This window comes from Ambystoma mexicanum, chromosome 4p, assembly GCF_040938575.1.
Source record: "Ambystoma mexicanum isolate Mex_15411 chromosome 4p, UKY_AmexF1_1, whole genome shotgun sequence".
NCBI lineage: Eukaryota > Metazoa > Chordata > Amphibia > Caudata > Ambystomatidae > Ambystoma > Ambystoma mexicanum.
The window spans coordinates 762,736,028-762,758,176 of NC_090927.1; the positions used below are offsets into that span (position 1 = coordinate 762,736,028).

A 22,149-nucleotide genomic window follows, 5' to 3' on the forward strand; every position below is an offset into this window, starting at 1 on the left:
TCAGTCCGGCCCCCACTGTACTGTGATTTACTGCTGTTATCCTGCCAGACAGCCCTAGTTGCAGCTTGATGCCTGCGCACTCCGTGCGCACCTGTGCTCACTCAGTGCCCAATCTCCACTATGGATACGGTAGTTCGTTCCTCTTATTTTGTTTGTTATTGCCCTATCGCGCTGGTCCGTGTATCCCGTGCGCAGGCGTAACTGTGCTGCTCATAACACACGGGACCACACCATTTCCAGTACAAATGCGTTTGCCGTGTGTGCGCTGTGGCTTCCGGCACAACTATACTTTACTTCTGGTGTTCCTGGCAATCTATTGCTGCTTGCCCTCTCCACTTCGGTTTTTCATCCACTCTGCAACCGGTCGCTCATTCACCTCCACCCTTTCAAGGTGTTGGGTCCGCTTGTCATGGAGGACTGCATATGTCAATCTCGCTGGGCCATAATCGAACCCCCTTCCTATCCCACTTGTGCTGTCTGTATGGCCCTTGTTGGTGTGCCTCGGCGCTATCTCCTCATATGGGCTCACGATGTCCGTTCGTTCTTCAATGCGGATTATGGGGGTGGGGGTGTGCGCGGCCTCTGATCCTGCCTTGGTGCACCCCTGTGCTCTGGGTGCCACGGGCAGTGTGCTTTACTGGCCTTGTCTCGCTGGTTGGGGGACCCTGACCCCCGGTCTTCACCTGCGCCGGCTTATTTATGGTATTTATGCCAACAGTGGCGCTCAGCTTAATGGCTTCAGTGCCTTTTTTCCAATGCAGCCCGGTGTCGTGTTATTGCAGAGTAACCCTATAGGTCGGGTCCGTTCGGCCGAATACCATGTCAGTTTCACCATCAGCTGAAGCAAACATTCCCTGTCTAGGGCTCACGCAGTGCCTGATCGTTCTTCACAGGCTTGAATACTCCATCTGTGCGACATTGTCCCACCAGGGGTGTAGACACTGCCCATATATTCGGAGCACCCCTCTCTATAGTGTTCCTCCATCTTCTTTGATATATTTGTGGGTCTGTTCATGCGTGTGTGCTCCGATGCCCATAGCAAGGGGTTTCCACGTCGCGCCCCCTCCTCAGCCGGGCCCTTGGTCCGTGACGGGCTCCTGCGGCAGCTCTCCTCCGCGGCCCCTGTTCTTCGGGGCCGCCGCTGCTACAGTCCACACTTTGCTCCCTCTGCTGCCGGCACGGAGCATTTACCTTGATGTCTGTGCCTTTGTGTGCCCGGGGCACGTTGCTTCCCAGCTGGTTTGGGCAAAGCTTTTCGTTTCATACAATGTTGCGGACGGGCTCTCTGAAGTCCGGGTCCGCCATTTTGTTTCCTTTGTTCTTGTTTATGCAACAGCCTCCAGACACGAATATCTTCGGATCCCTTGGCATCCCGTGCTTGCTGTTTTCAGGTTCCCTGTAGTTCACCTTCCGACGCTCTCGCCTTTGATGACAGGGTGTTCAGGCCGCATTATGCATGTTTTTGCAAGGATCAATTACGGATCACCAGGAGCTACCCAGAAAGACGTCCTACTCCATGGCTAGTTGGCCACGCCCCCAAGTGCATAACCTTATATGGTATTTCCTGACCGGAGAGGCCAAACTGCAATATGGCAAAAGAACAAGCAAAAACCCTTTTGGCACAGCCATCTCTGGGTGCTAGCCACCTTTAGTAGCCATTCGAAGTACACGCGAAAGTGCACAAGTAAAATAATACAAAAAAACTAATAATGTTAATGCTGCCTCCAGCTTGTCTTGGTCAGTTATAAAAAAGTAACCAAAAAAAACACATTAACAAAAGTTAAGGAGATACAAAGAATCTCCATTGCACTGCAAGGTGCTGTGTGCAATATACAAAACCCAGGCAATCTAAAGAAAAAACAGGGTTTCTCAGTACTTACAGTGTTAGGGACTCGTCAGTTCCATCATAACCATGAGCAAAAGGCAAGGGAAGTGAAGCTGGAGCCTTTACGTCCCTACAAAAAGTCAGGACAGGTTAAAAAAACAAAATCAGCAAAAAGAAGGGATCTCTCATTAAAATCAATGGATGGAAAGGTGCAAAAAGAGAAAATCGTTCCCAGCAGTAACTAACCAGCAGATATAAGGGTGCAGAAAGATGCCTTTGATACCACTGTGGCGAGGGAGATAAAAGTATGCATAGAAATATCCTGGCTAGACGGTACACACGGGGAGAGACCAGGCTGGGCACAGGGCTGTCTGAACAAAACAGAGCTGAAAGGCTGTATGTAAAAAAGTAACAGAATGTGAAGTACCTTTAGTTGAACACTCGCAGTGCTAGCACATACATTCAGGACATTTTATGAAAAATGATATCCCCCAACTATTTCGAAAGATGATAGTGTACGTGGTTAGATTACAGCTACTGCAAAAGATGCAAAAGCAGCGCTGGTGATAGCATCTGGTGATAACTTGCTAATACCACTGGATTTAACATTATAAGAACATGAAGTGGATAAGATATTGGTGATGAGAACAGTGCATGCAGCAGCAATGTCTTTAAAACTCAGGTGTGGTGGTATGTTGCCAATGAAATAGATGATGCCACTTTAAATTAGGACATTTCTAGTTTATTTTGGCCATGTTGGCAATACTTGAAAATTAACTTTTCCCCCAAATTCGAAGCCTGTATAAAAGGCAATATATTTCAGTAAAAATAATGAAACAAAATAATCAAACGCTACTTACTCGCCCAGCTTGATCTAAAGCAAGTATGCACACTTTCTGTCCCCCGTTTTCCTTGAGGTGTTGAGGATCAGATTTATGTTCCAGAACGCCTCCAGACACAAGGACTTTCTTTAAATTCAGTTGTCTTTCAAAAGAAAAAAATACAAAATTATTACATACTACACAGAAGGCCAATCTGCCAGAGGTAACTGTACCTTAAGGGGATAAACTTGCTCTATTTCACAATGTTTTATTGCCAGCACGGATTTCAAAATAAAGCCCCTTCAAAGTACATTTTAAACAGATTCAACCCATATCCACTCACCCACTTTAATTAAACGCAAGCCATTGAAATCTTGCCTCAAAAGAAACACAAACATTGATTTCATTGTAAAACTCAAAGGCAAAAGGCATCTTAAAATATTTATTTCTCAATGTACAAAAATAATAAGGTGCAATAATCTATTTTAATGTGGGACATTAAGGTGGGAATACGATGAAATAAAACTGAACGAACAGTGAGAGCCGTCAGAAGGAGCAAAAGAGAAATATCTCGACATTGCGACATATATAAGGAGGGTGCTTGAGCAAATCAAGATATCTTGTCATAAATATGAAGCGAATTACTGATCGATAGGCTTTTGCTAGCTGAAAGTCTGCTTTCTGACCTGAGACTCTTAGAAAGGAGAGAAACTCCTTCCAATACATTATCTGACCTAGCTTCATGGATTCCAACCCTCACACTTTAGAAATCCCATACATACAGGGGTCATGCCAATACTTCACAAAATTCTGGGAGAAGAACACTTACAATTCCAGCCCTAAAGATATAGAAGTGTTTTGATTTTTGTAAGTAAAAAAATACTTTAATGAGTGCAGCCCTTGGACACAGTGTTGTCCAGTAGCTATAATAACCCGAATTGAGAAATGGCCAGCAACAAGAGTGTAGGCAAAAGGATCTACTCAACCAAAACAGCACCTTGGAAAAAAAAGAGTGAAAAAGACAACTCAGAATTGAGTTTAGGGAAATGAGGGCAGTAATGAATGATACAAATCAGAGTGCGCAAATCATTGAAGGACCACATATAGGGATGGCATTTTGCATAAATAAAATAGACTCAAGAATAGAAGTAGTGGAGGATAATACACCAGGAAACAACAGCTGGATAAGACATTTTGCAGCCAAAGAAGGGAAATTAGGGTCTTGAAAAACAAATTTGAAGTTATAACACATGAAAGTATGGACTACTAGAATCAGCTGGCAAAGATGACATGGCATCACATCTCTGCACTGTTCTGACAAAACTGTTGGGTACACCCCATGATTAAGGTAGGATATACAAAGAGTGCATCGATTCCTTTTCTAGAGTCTGGCTCAGTTCTGTGAGAAACCTGAAGGTGTCTCCCTGACTATTCCCTGGGGATCTGTCATCGAGGTGGCCAGTGAGGTAGGATCACCTAGATGGGAGGAGTCCTCAGGGAATGGAAGTGGGACACTGACGGGTGAGACGCGATATCCCCCTTTTTGTGACACCTTTTCCCCATCCTACCACATAGGATACTTAAACACTCTGACCACCCCTTTTCCGACACAAACACTGTTGCACACCACGAAAGATGACGAACAAACACTAGAGCCGTTTACCTGACATGTCCGAACACAAGGGTCAGGCAAAGTTGTGCAATTGATCAGAATCACACACACCTGACGGCCCTTTCCCTTCCTCGCAGGGATAAAAGGTGGAGCACAAGAGCACACTATGAGCAAGGCAGACCACACAACGAGAGAGCTAACCAAGCACAGCACTTCAAGAGGAGAAGAAAGGGGGCAACAACCAAAAGGGTGCCGAGGAGGGACGCAACCTTGCCCTTTCCGACCCAAGTCTGCGAAACCTCTGTGGAAGGAATCATAAGACCGTGAACAATAGCCAATGTGTGTTGCAGCCGATGAAAGCGGTACATAGAGCCCTCCTCCGCTGATATCCAAGCAAGGGAGATACGCTTGCTACCGTGGTACCGTCCTGGACTCCAGAGACAAGAAAAGCCAAACTGTTCATCACAGCCGGGAGTCGAGGGGAGAACCAATAAAAAACCGAACTGTGATGAATGAAAGTAGCAAAATGGCAGAAAAGAAAAGTTCAAAGAACTGTTAATATTAATGGAAAACCAGCTGCAGATGGGTATGCCGCCACATGGGTGCTCAGTCAAGAGACTCTGGTTGATCCTGCGTTTGTTGAAACTACTGATACCAGAATGCCCTAGGAGAGCGGCAAGGAAAAGATCAAAGTGGTCATACAGGGGTCTAGCAAAATCCCACCGTACAGTCGAAAGTCTGATCGACAAACCATTGAAAACCCAAGGGAAATAAATCCTGTATCATAAGAAAGTAGAAGGAAGTGTAAAGTGGTTAAGAGTGAACCCAACGGAGGAATGCTGATGGAAAGGGGCCAAGCCTAAAAGTCCCCATGAACAGTGTTGACAAAGGTGAACCCCGCAGAGGGATGTCCACAGTGAACTGTTTAAAAAGACATTAAGATTTGTGAATGCCATAAGTGGAATTGATTTGGAAAGCTGTAGTGAACCCGACAGAGGGAGGCTAACATTCGAGAAGGGTCTGAGCCCGCAGGAGGGGGATTGAGGGGTGAAAAGCATCACCCAACATGCAAGCAGAAAGGAACTTTTGTTAATTATTTTTGGAACACATCAGGTCCTCGGAGGCAAGAGACTTTTTGTCGAAAAACCACCGACGGTCCTGATATCTGTTAGCGACTGCAGTCTTGTGCTGGGAAGGCTCGATTGTGTGCTGTGCTCCGGAGTCCCGCCTTGTCCCGTGCACAAAACATGGGGAAGGGAGACCCCTGCCTACTGCATCTACTGCACCTACTGCATCCTGACTTATTATTTGTGAACACTTCTTTCTTTCCTTTGACTCCTATCCCACACCCTTTTGTATTTAGTTGTAAGGTCTGGCAAAAGGTTTTTCTTTGTATAGGCCCTTTTTATTTGACAAGACGCCACTTGGACTGCTTTATTATTTGATGGTTGTAGCTTGCTCCCATCTCAGATTTCGATTAGGCGTCTATCTCACCCTTATAAAGTGCAATAAACAACCCTCAAATGTTATCACTTGTGTCTGTCTTTACTGTTGCCACCATTAGTTCCTTACAGTTCTCAGATGGTTAAAAAATGGATATCACTAAGTTGCAGGGCTTGAGATGACTACTGCAGCACAAAGGAAAATCTTTTTAGACTTTAGATTGAAGCTTTGCAGCATGTAATTCAGAGAGACTTTACCTCTATCTGGGAGACAGGTGGAGATGATGGACTTTCGAAACTGCTAAGGCAGTGTGCGACTAAATCAGCATCATGATAGGGAGCTGCTAATTCTATAATTAATAAATATTTTGTTTAATTTGCATCTGGTTGGCAAAGTGGAATATTGCTCAGGTGTGCTGTTTAAAGGCGATGTAAGATACAGATTAACATGATCAGCTAGTATATTAGTCGCAATACCCATTAAATTATGTTATTGTGTGAAACCTGACGGTACTCTGATTCCTAAAACTCCTGGATCCTCTTATGAGGTGGCCAAAGGCCATCGCTTTTGTATACTGACCCTGCGAGTCGAGAAGCAAGGGAGGATAACCTGGGTGGAGGGTCCTCAGAGTGGGAGTGGGGTACACACAGGCAAGACATGGTATTGTTACGCTCACCTGGTAGCCATAGGGACGCCACCCAGCCGGGTTACTCGCTGGTATGCTTCTCAGCTTTGCCCTGATGTGGTCCACGGGGAAGGTTCTGCCTGAAAATACAGGAGGACTATGTTCAAGACTGACAGACTGGGGCAAGTATCTTCCCTCCACCCCCGTATGATGTTAGTCCCTCTGGCGCCCTCTCCTCACCTTGTGGTAGAATTAGGCATGCTCTCCATCCTGCCTTCTTTGCAGGGGCGCGTTGTCTTTCATGGGCGAGTGCAGTCCAGTTACTTCACTGACGCCGGCCCGTTTGATATTGTTCAGGTAGGTCTTATTGCTGTTCTTTAGTTTTGTTGCTATCCTGCATGCCTTTCTTTGTTTCAAATGTCTCTTTTTCTCCCTTAGGTATGCGGAGCTTCAGCGTGGCAAACTGGCTTGGTTGAGCCCCGCTGGTAAATGATGGCGCATTAAAAGCGCTATGATGCGGTAAGCGCTATGCGCAGCGCTGAGAAGTCTTGCCTTTGCTAACCTGTGTTTTCCTAGGTCGCGGTGTTCTTCAGCGCGAGTGGAATGTCCTGAGTGGTGCCAGCCGAGAGGCGACCAGCCAAGTAAGCCTTTTGAGCAGTTCGTAATTTGTAAATGTCTCTACAGCTTTCTTTAATGTTGCCTCTATCTTCCTCTTTCAGGTCGTTCTGTCCGGTAGGCGTGCAGATTCGAGGAAGCTGTTCTCAGTAGCTGCGAGTGTTTAAAGATGAAGACTGCAGGTAAGATGCTGCTGCTAAAGATGTTCCTTTTGTCTCCTTGCAGGTTCTGCTTCTCTGAGGTTCGAGGGACTAGCTGGACACAGTGAGCGTCACGTTGCAAGCTGCAAAGTAACGCGAAGCGTGTTGTCTTGCTCGGGTGTGGTTTAAATAGCCCCAACAAAATAGTCCAGGTAAAGTAGTCCCTAGGCTGCCACCCCCAAAACACTAGACCGCATAGCTTGGTTCTTAGGAACCAAGCTATGTGGATGCCTCCATGTTGGCTGACAATACAATAAAGTAGTTCCCAAGCACATTGTTTTTCATGGTGTATGAGCCTGGCGCCAGGACTGGCCCCATGAGGGCTTTTGAAGAGGATGCCAGGTTCTAGAGGCCCGAGTCCTGACTCCACCTGGCCAATGGGTTTGCCAGAGGGGGTTTTGGGCGAGAGTCATGACAGGTATCCCCCTTTCCCCACTGATGACCAACCTAACCCTCCCCCAACCTTTATGGGCTTCTGCAAGACCTCTACCCTCAATTCTCCACATTCAACCTTTGAAAGTAATGGGATGAGGAAGAGGAGACAGAGTAATGAACACTACACCTTCATTTTACCACTCAGACAAAGAAGATGCCTGCAGAATATGGTGCAAGTCTAGCATGTCCCCTTTATTATGCTCAGGCAAACCTAATTAAAGATCCAACTGGTAAGTGGCTGCAGGTGTATAAAGAGAGGCAGAGAACACTGCAGAGAGAAACAGGGAGCCCTGTGGAGAGGAGACCAGTGTTACGCTCACCTGCTATCCACGAGGACGCCACCCAGCCCTGGTTGGATGATTTGCACTCTCGAACCCTCTCCCGGTCCCTTGGTAAGGCCTCTGGTTAAAGATGGGTTTGCAATATAGGAGAGCTGGATTCAATACCAGATTGTCTTTATGTTTTCCCACCTCCCTTGGTCCCAACTCCTTCCTCCCCCTTGGGCCTTTTCCTTACCTTAGTATTGTAAAAGGTGGATTCTCCGTCCTGCTCCTCATGGCAGGGGCGCGTAGATGCGGGGGGCGAACAGCGACCAAGTTAGTTCACTGGTGCAAGCCCCCCTGTGGGAATCCAGGCCTGCTGCGACTCTGTAGGTTTGCTGCTTTACAGTCTTTATATGCAGTCTTATGTTCCTCTTAGTTCGTATAATAATGTCTTGCTTCTTTCCTATTAGGTATGGAAAGGTATTTTGGTGTTGTCATGCAGTTTGAAGATGAGCATGTGCCGGTAGGCGAAAGCGCGGTGTGCGCGATGCTGTCCGGTGAGTAATGCGCGATGCGCGGCGCTGTTTCGCCTTTTTTATTGCTAACCTGTGTCTTTTCTCTACTTGCAGGTTGCGATGTTCCTCGCCGAGCGCTGTAATGGTCCAGCAATGATACTGACCAGGAGATGACTACCCAGGTAAGAATTGTGTGGCTTTCTTCATTCGGGAGGAAACGCGAGTAAACGCTTACTAATGCTGTCTTTCTTTCTCCTCTTTTCAGGTTAAGATATTCTAGGATGCATGCAGTGCCGGATGATGGAGTTTGTACCTTCAGGTGAGTGGAACTGAAGTCAGCGATGGATTGAAGACAGGATACTATTCCAGGTAAGTTTTGTAGTGTTCTCTCTCTCTCTCTCTCTCTCTCTCCCTCTCCCTCTCTCTGCAGGTCCTTGGGTTCAGGTAAACTGGCATCAAAGAACTGGACACGGTGAGCGTTACGCTGCCCACAGCAGAATAACGCAAAGCATGTTCTGCTGTTTGGGTGTGGTTTAAATAGTCTCAGGTAAAGTAGTCCAGGTAAAATAATCCCAAGCCTGCCACACCCAAAGTAGTCCGGTTAAAGTAGTCCCAGGCCTGCCACACCCAAAAGCCTAGACCGCATAGTTCCTTGTAACTGAGCTGTGTGTGTGCCTCCATGTTGGCTGAACTTCCCCTCAACCCCCCCAAGTTAAACAGTCCCAAGTAAATAGTCCCATTCTAATGTTGGTCTTCATGATGGTTATGAGCCTGGCGCTAACTGGAAGGCTGACTTGCCAGTGAGGGCCAGTGGCAAGGGTCATGAGACTCATTTTCACAGGAGGCCGACATGGTGGGACCTGTGGAGGAGCCAGGAAGCTGCGCAGCAGCCCACAGAGGGAGCCTCTGTGGCGAGTAATCAGCAGCCGGAACTGCAAAAGCGCACGTCCATCCCGAGGCAGCGGAACAACCAGGCGTGTGCGACCGGGGGCTTGCAAAAGCTGCTCCGCCAACCTACCAAGAAGAAAGAAGCAGCAGGAACTTCAGAGGAAAAAATCCAAAGACCGGTGAGTGTCAGGGAGAGGCACTCGACAACCGGAGCATTCCGAGCAGGCAACGAGTAGGTGATAAATTACCAAACGGAACGGAAACTTGAAGCATAATGAATGGGGAACAACTTTCAACTGAAATAAAATTGGGTGCTTCAACCAGTCATGATTTTGCAATAAGACGGCCCCATTAAGGAAGCGTCAGTCTGGAGGATGAACTCCTTAATAACATTTGGCTACTTTCAAAATGGGGCTCTAGCATAGGGCTTGCTTCGCTTCAAGGTTGTATAACAAATTGTCTTCCTCCTCCCATCTGATCCTTTGGATGCTCTGCGTTCTTCAATTTGCAAGTTAATATTGCTGTTTTACTGGAGAAATTTGGAATAAATCTGCAGTAGTACCTATTAGCCCCAAAAAGGTCCTCAGATATGTCTTGGTTTTTGGAGTAGGGGAAATCGAAAACCAATGTCACCTTCTCTTGCTGTGGTTGGACAGTACTATTACCCACAAAGAGGTGGTACAGGTGATCTTCCTATGTCTTGCTATGTAGTACAATGTTGTCTGTAAAAATCGGAGAATGCCTGTAAGATTTTATCCGCCAACCTCTGAAATGTGGCGGGAGCACCATGTAGACCAAAGGGCAGGACTTTGAAATGAAACAATCCTATGGGAGTAGCAAAGGCAGTTTTCTCTTTATCAGGGACATACAACAGGACTTGCCAATATCCTTTTGTTAGATCTATTGTTGAAAAGTAGACAGCATTACCCAGCCGGTCAATCAAATAGTCGATACAGGGCATTAGGTAAACGTCAAAGGCAGAGATGACATTTACCTTTCTAAAGTCTATACAAAACCTCCAACATCCATCAGGTTTTGCCATCAACACGATAGGGGAGGACCAAACACTATTAGAAGGTTCGATGATGTTAGCCTCAAGCATATTTTTTACTTCCTGGATGATGGTATCTTTTTGGATAATCGGTAAGGTTTGAAATCGACCACTTTGTCCACGGAAGTGCAGGCATGATAAATATTGTTCACTCTTCCGGCCGCCTCTCTAAACACATCAGTGAATTATTTTAGCAGGTCATACAGGCCTTGCTTTTGATTGTTTCTGAGATCCCCAGGAATGAAGGCATTGTTATCCGTATCTTCTGGTAACAGACAGTATAATATCACAGCCTGGGATTCCAAAGGATTTTCTCACCATTCCTTTAACAGGTTTATATGGTGAACTTGGATTTTAAGACGGCGGTCTGTTTGTAAGATCTTATAATTACACAGACCAGTTTTTTCCAGACCCTCATATGGTCCATGCCACTTAGATATATGTTTATTTTCAGAAGTGGGCAACATCAGCACCTTTTGACCTATGGAGAATTACCTTAAAGAAACCTTTTTTTCATAGGGGGCCTTTTGTTGTTCTTGTGATTTCACCATGTGAGTCTGTACTAAAGATATAACAGCCGTCATATGTTCCTTAAGCCTAAGCATTTTGGGAGAGTAGAATTGGGGCTTCTTCCCTTTCTTCCCAAGTTTCCCTCAGCATGTCCAGGACATCCAGAGGTTCACGTCCGTAAAGGAGTTCAAACTGGCCAAATCCTGTAGATGCAGGAGGGGTCTTCCTAACTGCAAACAAAGCACATGGCATTATTAGATCCCACCTGAAGCCCATGCCATCATTCCTATCATACTGCTTCACCAACTTTTGAGGTATTGTTTTTAGAGTTATTAAATCTCTCCACAAGGCCATCTGTCTGGGGATGATGCACTGATGTTCGTAGTGTGTTGATATGCAACACTTCAACTTTCTCATGAAAGTTCAGGCCAGGTCAGTTAATATTTCCTTCGGAAACCCTACTTGGAAAAAGAAAGGGAGCAGGTATTTCAGGCTTTGATGTGTTGTGTTGGCTCTGAGGCGGAAGGCCTTTGGATGAGGGGTAGCATATTCTACAATGACTAGAATGTATTATTTCCCAGTTTGGAAGTTTCTAGGGCACCTACAATGTCCATACCTATGCGAGAGAATGGAATCTCAATTAAGGGGACTGGTGGTGGTATATGCATGCTAGTCTTTAACATCAGCATGGATTCCAGCCCAGTAAAATGTATCTGCTATTTGGGCCTGGGTTTTGGAATGTCCCAAATGGCCCCCCGAAAGATGTGAATGGGCTACCTCTAGAACACCCGCTTATGACTTTTAGGGAAAACCAACTGTGTTTTTACCAAGCCTTCTGAAGTAGTATCTCCTCTATATAGAAGATCATGTTTCAAACAGAAAAAAGGTTGCCCTGTCTCACAACCCTGTGGCTCAGGTACGACTTGCAGAAACCCCTCAGCTAATAAGGGGTCATTCCTTGGGCAAAAGCTAAGTCTGGAAGTGTCTCGGATTCTTCCTCTTTAGCTTTTCTGGGTTCAGGGTTACGAGGGCCATCAGATGCTTCATCAGCCTCTCCGAAGCGTAGAGTTCCTCAATTGGTTCTCTCCTCCCCGGATTCTTCCTTAATCCTAGGGAGCATGGCCTTCTCAAGTACCCCTTGAGCAATTATATCTCCCTGATTTATTTGGAATGGGTCCTTCCCATGATATTGTAACACCTTAATGACTCCTCTGAAGTCTGGGTCTTGGACACCAGCTAAAACATCAATTCCAAATCTCAATGCCAGCCCTGATTTGGGTGCCAATCTGCTATAGGTATTAGGGGGTGGAATTAGGATTACATCAGTGGGTATCAGTCTCATTTCACCTGGAGGAATAGTGTCATCCCAACTGCTACAAATATCAAACCCAATTTGCCTTTGTGGCTACTGAAGGGTCTGATGCTCTGGCACTTAGCTTTTCAAATGTTATGGTCCCCCAACTTGTATCGGTTGAGCCGCATCCCACTTCTAACACCACTTGTGAAGGCATCATGAAGCAAGACACAGACAACAGATTCAAAGTTCAAACAAACGTGTTTTATTTAACTTAAATGTCAGTATGGAGGAAGGCCTAACTTGCCCTAAACGTAGGTGGGATTGCCCTACCTAAAGAAACTAAGGAAAGTCTGAGTCAAAAGTTCAACTTAAAAGTCTGTGTCCAAAACCTATACTTGCCATCACAACTAAAGCTAAACTATGTGTAGGGATGTCAGTAATAAAAGAAATAGCATTCAAAAACAACATTCTGAGCTTCTTCCATCTCCTGGCTTACTTTTCAGCCCCCCTTCTTAAATTTCAAGAAGGTTCCACACAACCTCAGGGTTCCCTTCCCCAAATCCAAGACAGTTCCCCAAAACCTCGGGGTAGTTCCACAAAACCTCAGGGTTCCCTTCACCAAGTTCAAAAACAGTCTGCTGATACTTATTCACAACAGTTCCAAATCAAATGTATCCTCCTTCGTGTTTCTTAATGACTTTCTCTTACTGTGCTTCAGCAATTTCTTTAGCTTTCACAAATAGGGTTCCCTGGTCTAGGCGCAGTTGTCAAACCACACGGTCCACCCACTACAGGTCGCGCAACCAAGAACCCTAAACTTTCCAGCCCACACAGGTTCTTCCTTATCTTGTGCATGTGTGAAGATACTTGTTCGCTTGGCGGCTCTTTATTCACCTTTTGGCTTTGGCACAATGCGTCACTTCTCCTTTACCAGTCTTTGACGTTACCACACTGTACCTATGCATATATTTCACTTCACAGTGGCTTTGTTTCCCCACCACTTTGCTTTCAGGTTCTTTAACAATTTTCTATTCTTGCAGGATTCTGTATTTCATATGACTCTTGCTTTGCTTTAAGAACAGGTAATATCTGAAGTTCACACATTCTTGTCATCAGATCATGTCTCTTGTAAAAAGCTTTCATTTGACTCGATATTCAATATATGTTATCTATTTCTTCACAGCTTGCACATTAGATTGTCCTTAATTTCCTCCCAACCCGTGGCTTCGGGTTGGTTTCATCGTGCACATGCTTTTCTGTTAACTTGGCATTCACTTTGGCTAACCCACAGCTCCCAGGAGCTTGCCCGGCTCGAGTGATTCTCCCTCCTCGGACCTTGGCATCTCTGGGCAGATGGGCTACTTGGCTCTGCCTGTATGTCTTTCTGCAACCGCAAGCCCAGCTTGCTCTTTGATCCTTCTCGGTATCCCGCCAGCAGCTGCGCTTCCAATCCGTGGACGCGGTCAGGCGGTTGGCTTCTCTCTGCCACCCCTGCTGTGCAACTCCGGTCACTGGCAGCTCAGATGGTTTCCCTGCGGACACTGGCAGGTATTTTTTCTTCGCTCTTCTGTGTTCGCAGCTCCTGCTGTGCAACTCTGACCATCGAGGCTCAACCTCCCATGTCAGTCTTGCGGCCCGCTTGGCCATGGACTCAAGTTCCCTCAGGTCATCTGCTGGCGTCCTGGCTCTAACTGCAGGACCCACCACGGCTGCCTCCTCGTATTCTGGATTCCCTGCTGGTCTCTTTGCTGTTGGTCTCCTCCCTTCCTATATACCTGCAACCACTTGACAGGTTGCAGTTGCGAGTCCCAAATTGGACTTGCCTGGTGGCAATTAGTAAAGCCGTTGTGACATGCCTGACCTTTACAATACTCTGCCGGCCTCGTCCTCGTCTCAGTACTAGAGTGGTGAAATGACTTACTAGTGTTCGCTACTTTTAGTTGCCTCTTCCTAGTACCAGAGTGGGTTGAATGATGGAACACGTGGGGAGAAGTGTAACAATAGCCCATAAAGGGCAGGGGAGGTTGGGTTGGTTTTCGTAAGGAAAAAGCAGGGACACCATGTTTTGCTTGTGGATATCCTCTCCCCAATCCCAAAGGAACCTCCACCAAGAGTGATCAGCATTTATCTCGGACTGTCTATGTTTGCACCAGCAGTTTATCATTATTCTATGCCACCATCTGGTTGTCCAACAAGAGCAATAATATGTTTTGTCTCGACATCAGACATCGCCTTTTCTGGGATATATGGCCTAGCGAGAGCCAGGAAGTTTTTCCTTCCAGGTTTGGGAACCTTTCACTACAGGATATGCTTCAATTATGCACTTGCACTTTCCTGTTTCCATATTATATGGAATTGGGCAGCATTTTCCAGTGATATCCTGGTGTCATTGGTGTCTATATATTGCTGTAGGATGCATTGGGAATTAGTTGGGTCTCCACAGATTGTATCCAGTATGCATATTCCCCTCCTGGGGTCTTATGCAGGCACCATTTATGTTCACTTTTGATATAATTAATCTTTATTGGTGCCATTCCTGTTGGACGTTCCCTTTCAGAAATGTTTCTCTGTGCACATGCATGTTCTGCTGTATGCAATTGGAGTACTGATCCTGCATCCACTAGGGCTGCTATAACTTTACGTTCCTCTGATCGTACTTTGCAGGTCATTTTCCCTTTTCACCTTTTGATGGGATCAGATGCCACATTCTTTTGATATCTAAATACAGACATTGTTGTCTTTTAGCGGCGATATATAGAGAATGATACGCCACATTTTTATGCCGATTGCTGAGGTTTATGTTGCACTATTTACAAATCATGGTTTATTTGGTGTTATTTATGTTGGATGCTTACAATACTCAATGCTGCTGAATGCACATGCACTTTAAGACATTTGCTGCTGTATATGCACTTGCACTGTGTGTTACCTTTTCAAAGTTCCATGCACTATCATAATAATGTTTGTTTGTTTTAATATTTGTAGTGCGCACCAGACCTGAGGGTATCAGGGCGCAGAAAGGCAAAAAGAATATTCTCAGCTTGGTTACATTGCTGTACATTAATGTACAATAAGGAAAATACAGAAATAATAATAAAGAGGGCTTAATATACAATGAGGAATATACATAAATGTAAGGAAGGACATATATACAGTTGATTATATAATATATACGGCGAGTACAGGTCAAATGTACAGGGTGGAGTGTCATGTGTAATCAGGGGCTAGGTACTGTCCCGCGAGGTAAACTGGAGAGAGACATAGTGGGCTTGGAATTTTAGATGCAATTTTCCTTGATCCACTGGATGTAGTTGCGCCTGAAGTGTGGGTAGGGTTGGGTGGCTCTTAAGGAAGAAGGGAGAGAGTTCCAGCGTTGTGCAGCTTGTACTTGAAAGCTGGTGCCTCCAGTGTTAGAGCGTTAGTATCTAGGCACTACGAGGGTGTTGGAGTTGGATGTTCTAGTGAGTCGGTTGGAGGAATATCTGATGAATCTGACGGTGAGGTAGCGTGGAGTGGCGTTGTTAAGGCATTTGTGTATAAGTGACGCTATTTTTAGAGCAATTTTGTCTTTGGTCGAAAGCCAGTTGTGAGCTCTTCTTAAGTCGGAGATATGCTATACCAAACTATTGCATTTTACAGATCGTCTTCAAATATCATGTAAAACCTTGCTAAATTATTGGAATTCTGATATTGATTACACAAAACTAATGTATCAATTTGCCGGTTCTACTAAGATAACAAGATCTTCAGTTGCAGCACATTCTTATAGTCAAGATATGCAGAAAGCAAAAGCTCTATTTCGAAAAAATAAGAAAGCGGTCCAATCTCTACCAGTTGATCAGCGCTGGGCTGCTCTTAAAGCAATTAAAACCAAACATAAGAATTGGAGAAGAACTTATCGCTCGCTATTATATCAAAAAGATGGTGAGGCAATGTTGGTTAAAGTGTTGACAAAAAACTCTGCAGGATGTTGGTCATTAATAACAGACACATATAACACCACTCAATGTCAAATGCAGATTAATGATGTTGCTTCTTCCATATGGATCTCCCATTTTGCTGGTCTTTATGCTCTTCTCCCTTCTACCAATTGCGTACCTTCTGTAAAACCTGAGGGATCCTTCTCAATAGATTTTACAATAGACTATATTCTTTATCTTATCCACAAAGCTAGTAGATCCCGTGCTCCAGGCCCTGATGGGCTTTCTAATGCCATGCTAAAAGAATTTCCGGATTTATGGGCTCCCATCCTGTTTGAAATCTTCTCTCAAGTTGTAATTACCCAAAAGATCCCTAAATCGTGGTGTACTTCATTGATTGTACCCATTTATAAAAAAGGCGATAGACAAAACCCCGCAAACTATAGGCCAATCGGCTTATTAGATGTTCCAGGGAAAATCTTTGCTTCACTAATTCTAAGAGATCTCCAACAATGGATCAACTCATTGAACATGAGAGATGGGTTCCAGACAGGATTTGTGGCTGGTAAGGGAACGGCTATAAATATCGTCTCCTTGACTGCAATCAAGGCTCTCTGCTGTCAGCACAGGCAACCGTTATTCGTTGCCTTTGTAGACTTCAAGGAAGCATTCGATTCTATAGACCGCAATCTAATGCTGCATAAACTGCTGCTATTGGGCTGCCCTTATTCACTGGTCAAGCTGATTTCTATCTTTCATGAAAATACATCAGTTCATATCCGTCTTACTCGCGATGGGATGCCAACTCCTCCCATCTCAACATATCGAGGACTGAAGCAGGGATGCATCCTGGCAGCTACTATATTTAACCTATTTATCCTTGATATGAGTGAAACATTTCAGAATGTTAACTCTGATGCTCCCAAACTAGACCAAGAACAGATACCATGGATCCTTTATGCAGACGATCTTGTTCTATTGTCAAAAACTCCGGCAGGTTTGCAACGTTTGATTAATGGGTTATCGGAGTATACTGTAGAAAATGCCATGACTATAAACTTAACGAAAACTCAAATTATGATATGCCAAAATCGTAAAATGACAAAATACTCTCAATTCAAGTGGTATATAAAAAAGGAGCAAGTATTCTCAACTTCGATATATAGATACTTGGGTATTATGATCAGCCAGGGTAACAATGATAAAGTGTTTCAAAAAGAACTTGAATTGAAACTGCAAACCCTAATCTCCCAATCTAGGGTTATTTTATATAAATTTGGAAAGTTTACGTGCAATCATATAATATCATTCTATTCCATGAAAGTAAAACCCATTATCTCGTATGGCTCTGAAGCTGTATCGATGTTGCCCCGTTTAGTGTGGGATCGATTAGAGGGTAAATACTGGCGCTCAATTCTTAATTTGCCTACCTGTGTCCCCATTGCAATGATTCGTTTTGAATTAGGGCTGCTATCGTTATACAGTACTATTGCATGGAAATTGATAGCTCTGTTGAGAAAATGCATCCTGCCATTACAATGTGTAGATATATCCTGTATTTTGGGTAAATATTTACTATATTCAGATCATCAATACCCAAAATGCTGGTTAAATACAGCTATAAATATCCTTTCTGATGCGGACATCTCTTTAGATACTTTAATCCACAATCCAACGCAAACTAAAATTAAACTGTATCGGCAAGATTGGATATATACCTTGGAAAAATGTTCCCATTCTAAAGACTGGAACATTGCCCAGTTTGGCCACAAAAAATTTAGAGTTGCAGAATCTTATATCTTAAAATATCCATCTCCAAAATTTAGAGATGATTATATTCGTTTTCGTCTAAATTTGTGGCATACAAAGGATATTTTATTTAGGCGAAAACTAATAGATGCCAGTGAGAACATCTGTCGATTTTGTAAGGACCCTGATACCGCAGAAATGTTGAAACATGTCATCGCCTACTGTCCTGCATTATATGCTATACGTCGTAAATACTATTTCCATTGCTTTAAAGCGCAAATGATAACCGATATGGAAGAATTATGGCTACTGATTTTTGGGGCAAAGAGAATGTCAATTAGATTAGCAACAACAGGTTTTTTAAATGAATTATACCCAAAGTAATTGTGAATGCTTTTATCAGGGGAAGGTGATGGAAAGGAAGGAAAGAAAGAAAAAAGAAAAAAAAAAGAAGAAATAAAATGCTGTTATTAAGGTTTTATATACATTGGGTGCCAGGCGTAAAATATTGAAACGTGTTATATACTGATGAATTGAATTGTAATATGTTTATGATATGTTTTTATTCATTTTTGTAATTATTGAAAGGTTGTTTCATACAGCCAAACAATACATAAAATAATAATAATAAAGATATGCTCTTTTTTGGAAAGCTCAATGCTGCTCTGATCGCGTTATTTTGTAGGATCTGAATCTTGTTTGTGATGTATTCATTGGTTCCTAGGTAGAGGGCGATACAGTTATCTAACTTAGATAAGATAAGGGCTCTGGGAAGGGTCCTCCAGCTGTTGGAGGAGAGGAAGGGTTTGGCTGCTCTGATTAGTTTGCACATGTAAGCTGTAGAAGAGGCCAGGGAGCTTAGTTTTTTAAAGGAAAGGGTGGGATCTAGATAAAAGCCTAGCGTTTATGTGTTGACATAAAAGACATTAAACAGCAGTTTAGCATTTCACATATAGGCCTACCACTCCAAGATGTCTGCTTGCATGCCATATTGGCATGTAACGGTTATTGTAATAGAAGAGGGACCACACTGTTCATTCACCACTTCAGCCAACTGTCTCAGTGTGTGATCTAGCACTTTACAGTGCGAAATGAGTCACGTTGGACCTTTTGTCCTTGAAACCCGGTCATGTGATGTCCTTTTTATGAACAAAATACATTTCCAAAAAACTATTTCTCAGATCCTGTGAATCGTTTGGCAACTCTGACTTCGGAATGCGATCCTGCCGCAGCGTTTTCTTCTGAATATATATTACACAGCCACGGTAGTGGCTGTGTAGTTATGGTTAAGTTGCTAATCCCATAGGAAGAGGACTTTTTGGGTGGCTTATAACTTTGCTCCCTCTGGACGAATCCTCACCAAACTTTGCAAAAAAAAGTATATGGCCCACTCTGAATTTTTTGCAAAGTTTGGTGAGATTTGGTCCAGCGGGGCAAAGTTAAAGGGCGGGTCCCAAAATGTATTTTTTCCCATAGACATAATGGGACAAAAGTTTGCTCACGCCTACAGCCCAAACCGCTGGAAGGATTTTCACCAAATTTGCGGCAGGAGCGGCGGCTTGGTCCTGAAAGCGTGCTCATCAATGATATTTGTGATGTCATCTTTGATGTCCTGGGTGTTAGTCTTAGCAGTGCACGGTGATGGCGCGAGTTATGGTTGCTTAGCTTAACATAACCAGCGAATTTCAGGGGTTTTTCAATTTTACTTGTAACCATAACGTCCCCTTAACAAAGTTTTTTCATTGTATATATATATTAGACAATTTCTCATATGTAAAACTCCCAGAGTTTAATTTTCCATTCCTTGCTAGATGGGGCGGCTTTGCTAATCCAATTCTGGCCCAGTGCTACCCTCCCCGCCCGAAGCAGGGTTTCCACTAGTTTCAGGAAGATAGGTGTTTCTGAATCCGGGGACGGGACTCCTAACAAGATCTCAAAAGGGGCCTAATTCAGGGGCAACTCCAACCAAGTCCTCAATCCAGCCCAGGACCTCTGCCCAGTAAACTTGCATAGACGGACAGTCCCATCACATATGGGACCACATTTCTTGCTGACCACATTCCACGGGAGATGCTCCAGCGAACATTTAAGAATTTCAAAATTATGCTCCATCGCTGATGTGTACAGGGAACCCGCAAGCATCACTTTACATAGTTTACCCCAGGTTTCATCTGATATGTCTGTTCCAACTCTCGCCTCGCAGCATCGTATAAAGTTCTGTCTCGCCTCTAGGTCAGCTGTAATCAACACTCTATACATTCTTGACAACACCCCTTTTCTTGTGGTGGCTTCACAGACAATTTTTTCAAAGGGGGTGAGGGCTTGAGAAACGGCAGCATGCCACTTGGGGTCCGTCATGATGGCCTTCAGGCGAAGATACTCGAAGACAGACAATGGCTCAGTACCCATTGCCTCTGCTAATGTCCCGTATTCAAGGAACCTATTCCCCCTTAACAGTTGGGCGGCTCTCTCCAAACCCATGTCGGACCATTGCTGCATGTTACGGAAGACCTTGGTTCCCAGAACTAGCGGGGCTCCCCACAATGAACTCAGGGGTGAAGGGCAGGAAGAGCGTTGGGAGTTTGCTTTATTACGTTTACACAGACCCCAGAGCACTGCCAAAGTGGGGTGTGTTCTGACTTGGGACGGGATCTCCTTAGCTTGTGTCCATAAGAAGTCTCACACTTTCTTTGGGTGTGTATATGTATCCTCCATAAATGTCCAATAAGTACCCATATCATCGCTCAGATGTTCCACAATACACACAACTGTGTTGCTTTATAATACAGTTTGAAGTCAGGGAGGCCGAAACCCCACCCCCCAAAACTCTAGGAAGAATCGGGGTTGCATACTTAATTCTAGATCTTTTCCCATCCCATATAAACTGGTGCACCATACTCTGTAGTTTCTCAAAGAATGACTCCGAAATGGAGAGGGGGAGAGCCGTAAATAAATACAGGAGATGAGGGATAATATTCATCTTCACCGACACCATTCGGCCAAACCAAGAGTGTAAGCGGCCCCCATTTTAGGAGATCTAGTTTTATTTTCTCTAGGATGGGCATGTAGTTGATCTCAGCTAATTGCTCCAAGTTTCTGGTGGGGAGAAACCCCAGGTATGGTGTGGAAGAGTTCTCGACTCTCATACCACTTACTGTCTTCCTACCTCTGGTCTCTCGGTCGTTGTTCCCCATAGGCATAACGCTTGATTTGGAGAGATTTATTTTCTGGCCTGAGAACGTGCCAAACAACTGCATTTGGTGTAGGAGTTCCGGCAGTGATTTTGATAAGTTCACCAGATAGAGAATGTCATCAGCAAATAATCTAGTTCCCCGCATTGGAGTCATTCAATCCTCTGGTTCAGTCTAATCACAACCGGCAGATGGGACAATTCTGTCCAGTCTCTCTAGTGAGCAGGAAGGGGGATGAGACGCTGCCATTAACAGCCACTCTTGCCGTTGGACCGTTACATAACGTTACTACCCACCCCCTAAATTTCTCGCCGAGCTCCAGCCTATGTAAGACTTTACCCATGTACTGTCATTCGACGCGGTCGAAGGCATTTTCTAAATCTATGGACATCAGGTGTGCCCCCAAACCCCTTCATCTAGACTCATGCACTAGGTTTATGGTCTTCCTAATGTTGTCTGCACCCTGTCTTCCCGGAATAAATCCCACCTGATCCCCAGGAACCAGAGAGGTCATGTGCTGTCCCAGTCTATTGGCCAAAATCTTTGTCAGTATTTTGACATCAGTATTCAGCAAGGAGATAGGTTTATAAGACTGGCACCAGGTAGGGTATTTTCCCTCTCTGGGAATAACTACAATTAAGGTGTCTAGCATGGACTGTGGCAGGTTGCCTGTCTCCAAGGCCTAGTTGAATAACTTGGCCATGAACAGCACCAGAGTGGATCGAAATCTCTTACAGAAGGACCATGTAAAACCATCTTTCCCCTACAGTGGTCCCCCCTTTCATATCACTAATAGTATCTATTACTTCCTGGGCAGTAACAGGCACTTCCAGGGGTTCTGCTTTTTCCAGAGGGAGGCGGTTGAATCGGAAGGGAGCCAAGGAAGCGGTCCACCTCGGACCAGTCTCCTTTATATCCGCAGGTGTAGAGTGTCTCGTAAAATCTGCAAAATTCCTTTATCTGCGCATCCTCGAGTAGCCTAATACCCTCAGTTGAAGAGATTGCGTCCCCCCTCCGGCTCTTCCTCAGTTCCCTCAACTTCCATGCCAGTATCCTATCCGCCTTCTCTGTGTATTTTTTTTTCAAAAAAGCTAATTTTCGTTCCGTTTGGGTGACCAAGAGGGCGTTTAGTTTAGCTTTATGTTCTTGCAGCTCAGCCCACTTGCCCGGAAACATTTGGGACTTCAGT

At 44.6% G+C, this 22,149-nt stretch overlaps 1 protein-coding gene across 1 annotated transcript in view; it reads right to left on the bottom strand.

The window, feature by feature from the left end:
• IBTK (inhibitor of Bruton tyrosine kinase) overlaps positions 1-22,149 on the bottom strand; it is a 1,971,965-nt gene that overhangs the window by 1,510,039 nt on the left and 439,777 nt on the right. Inside the window, exon 9 of the mRNA XM_069606314.1 lies at positions 2,686-2,809. Within this exon, the coding sequence (XP_069462415.1) occupies positions 2,686-2,809 (124 nt within the window). The remainder of the gene's footprint in view (positions 1-2,685; positions 2,810-22,149) is intronic.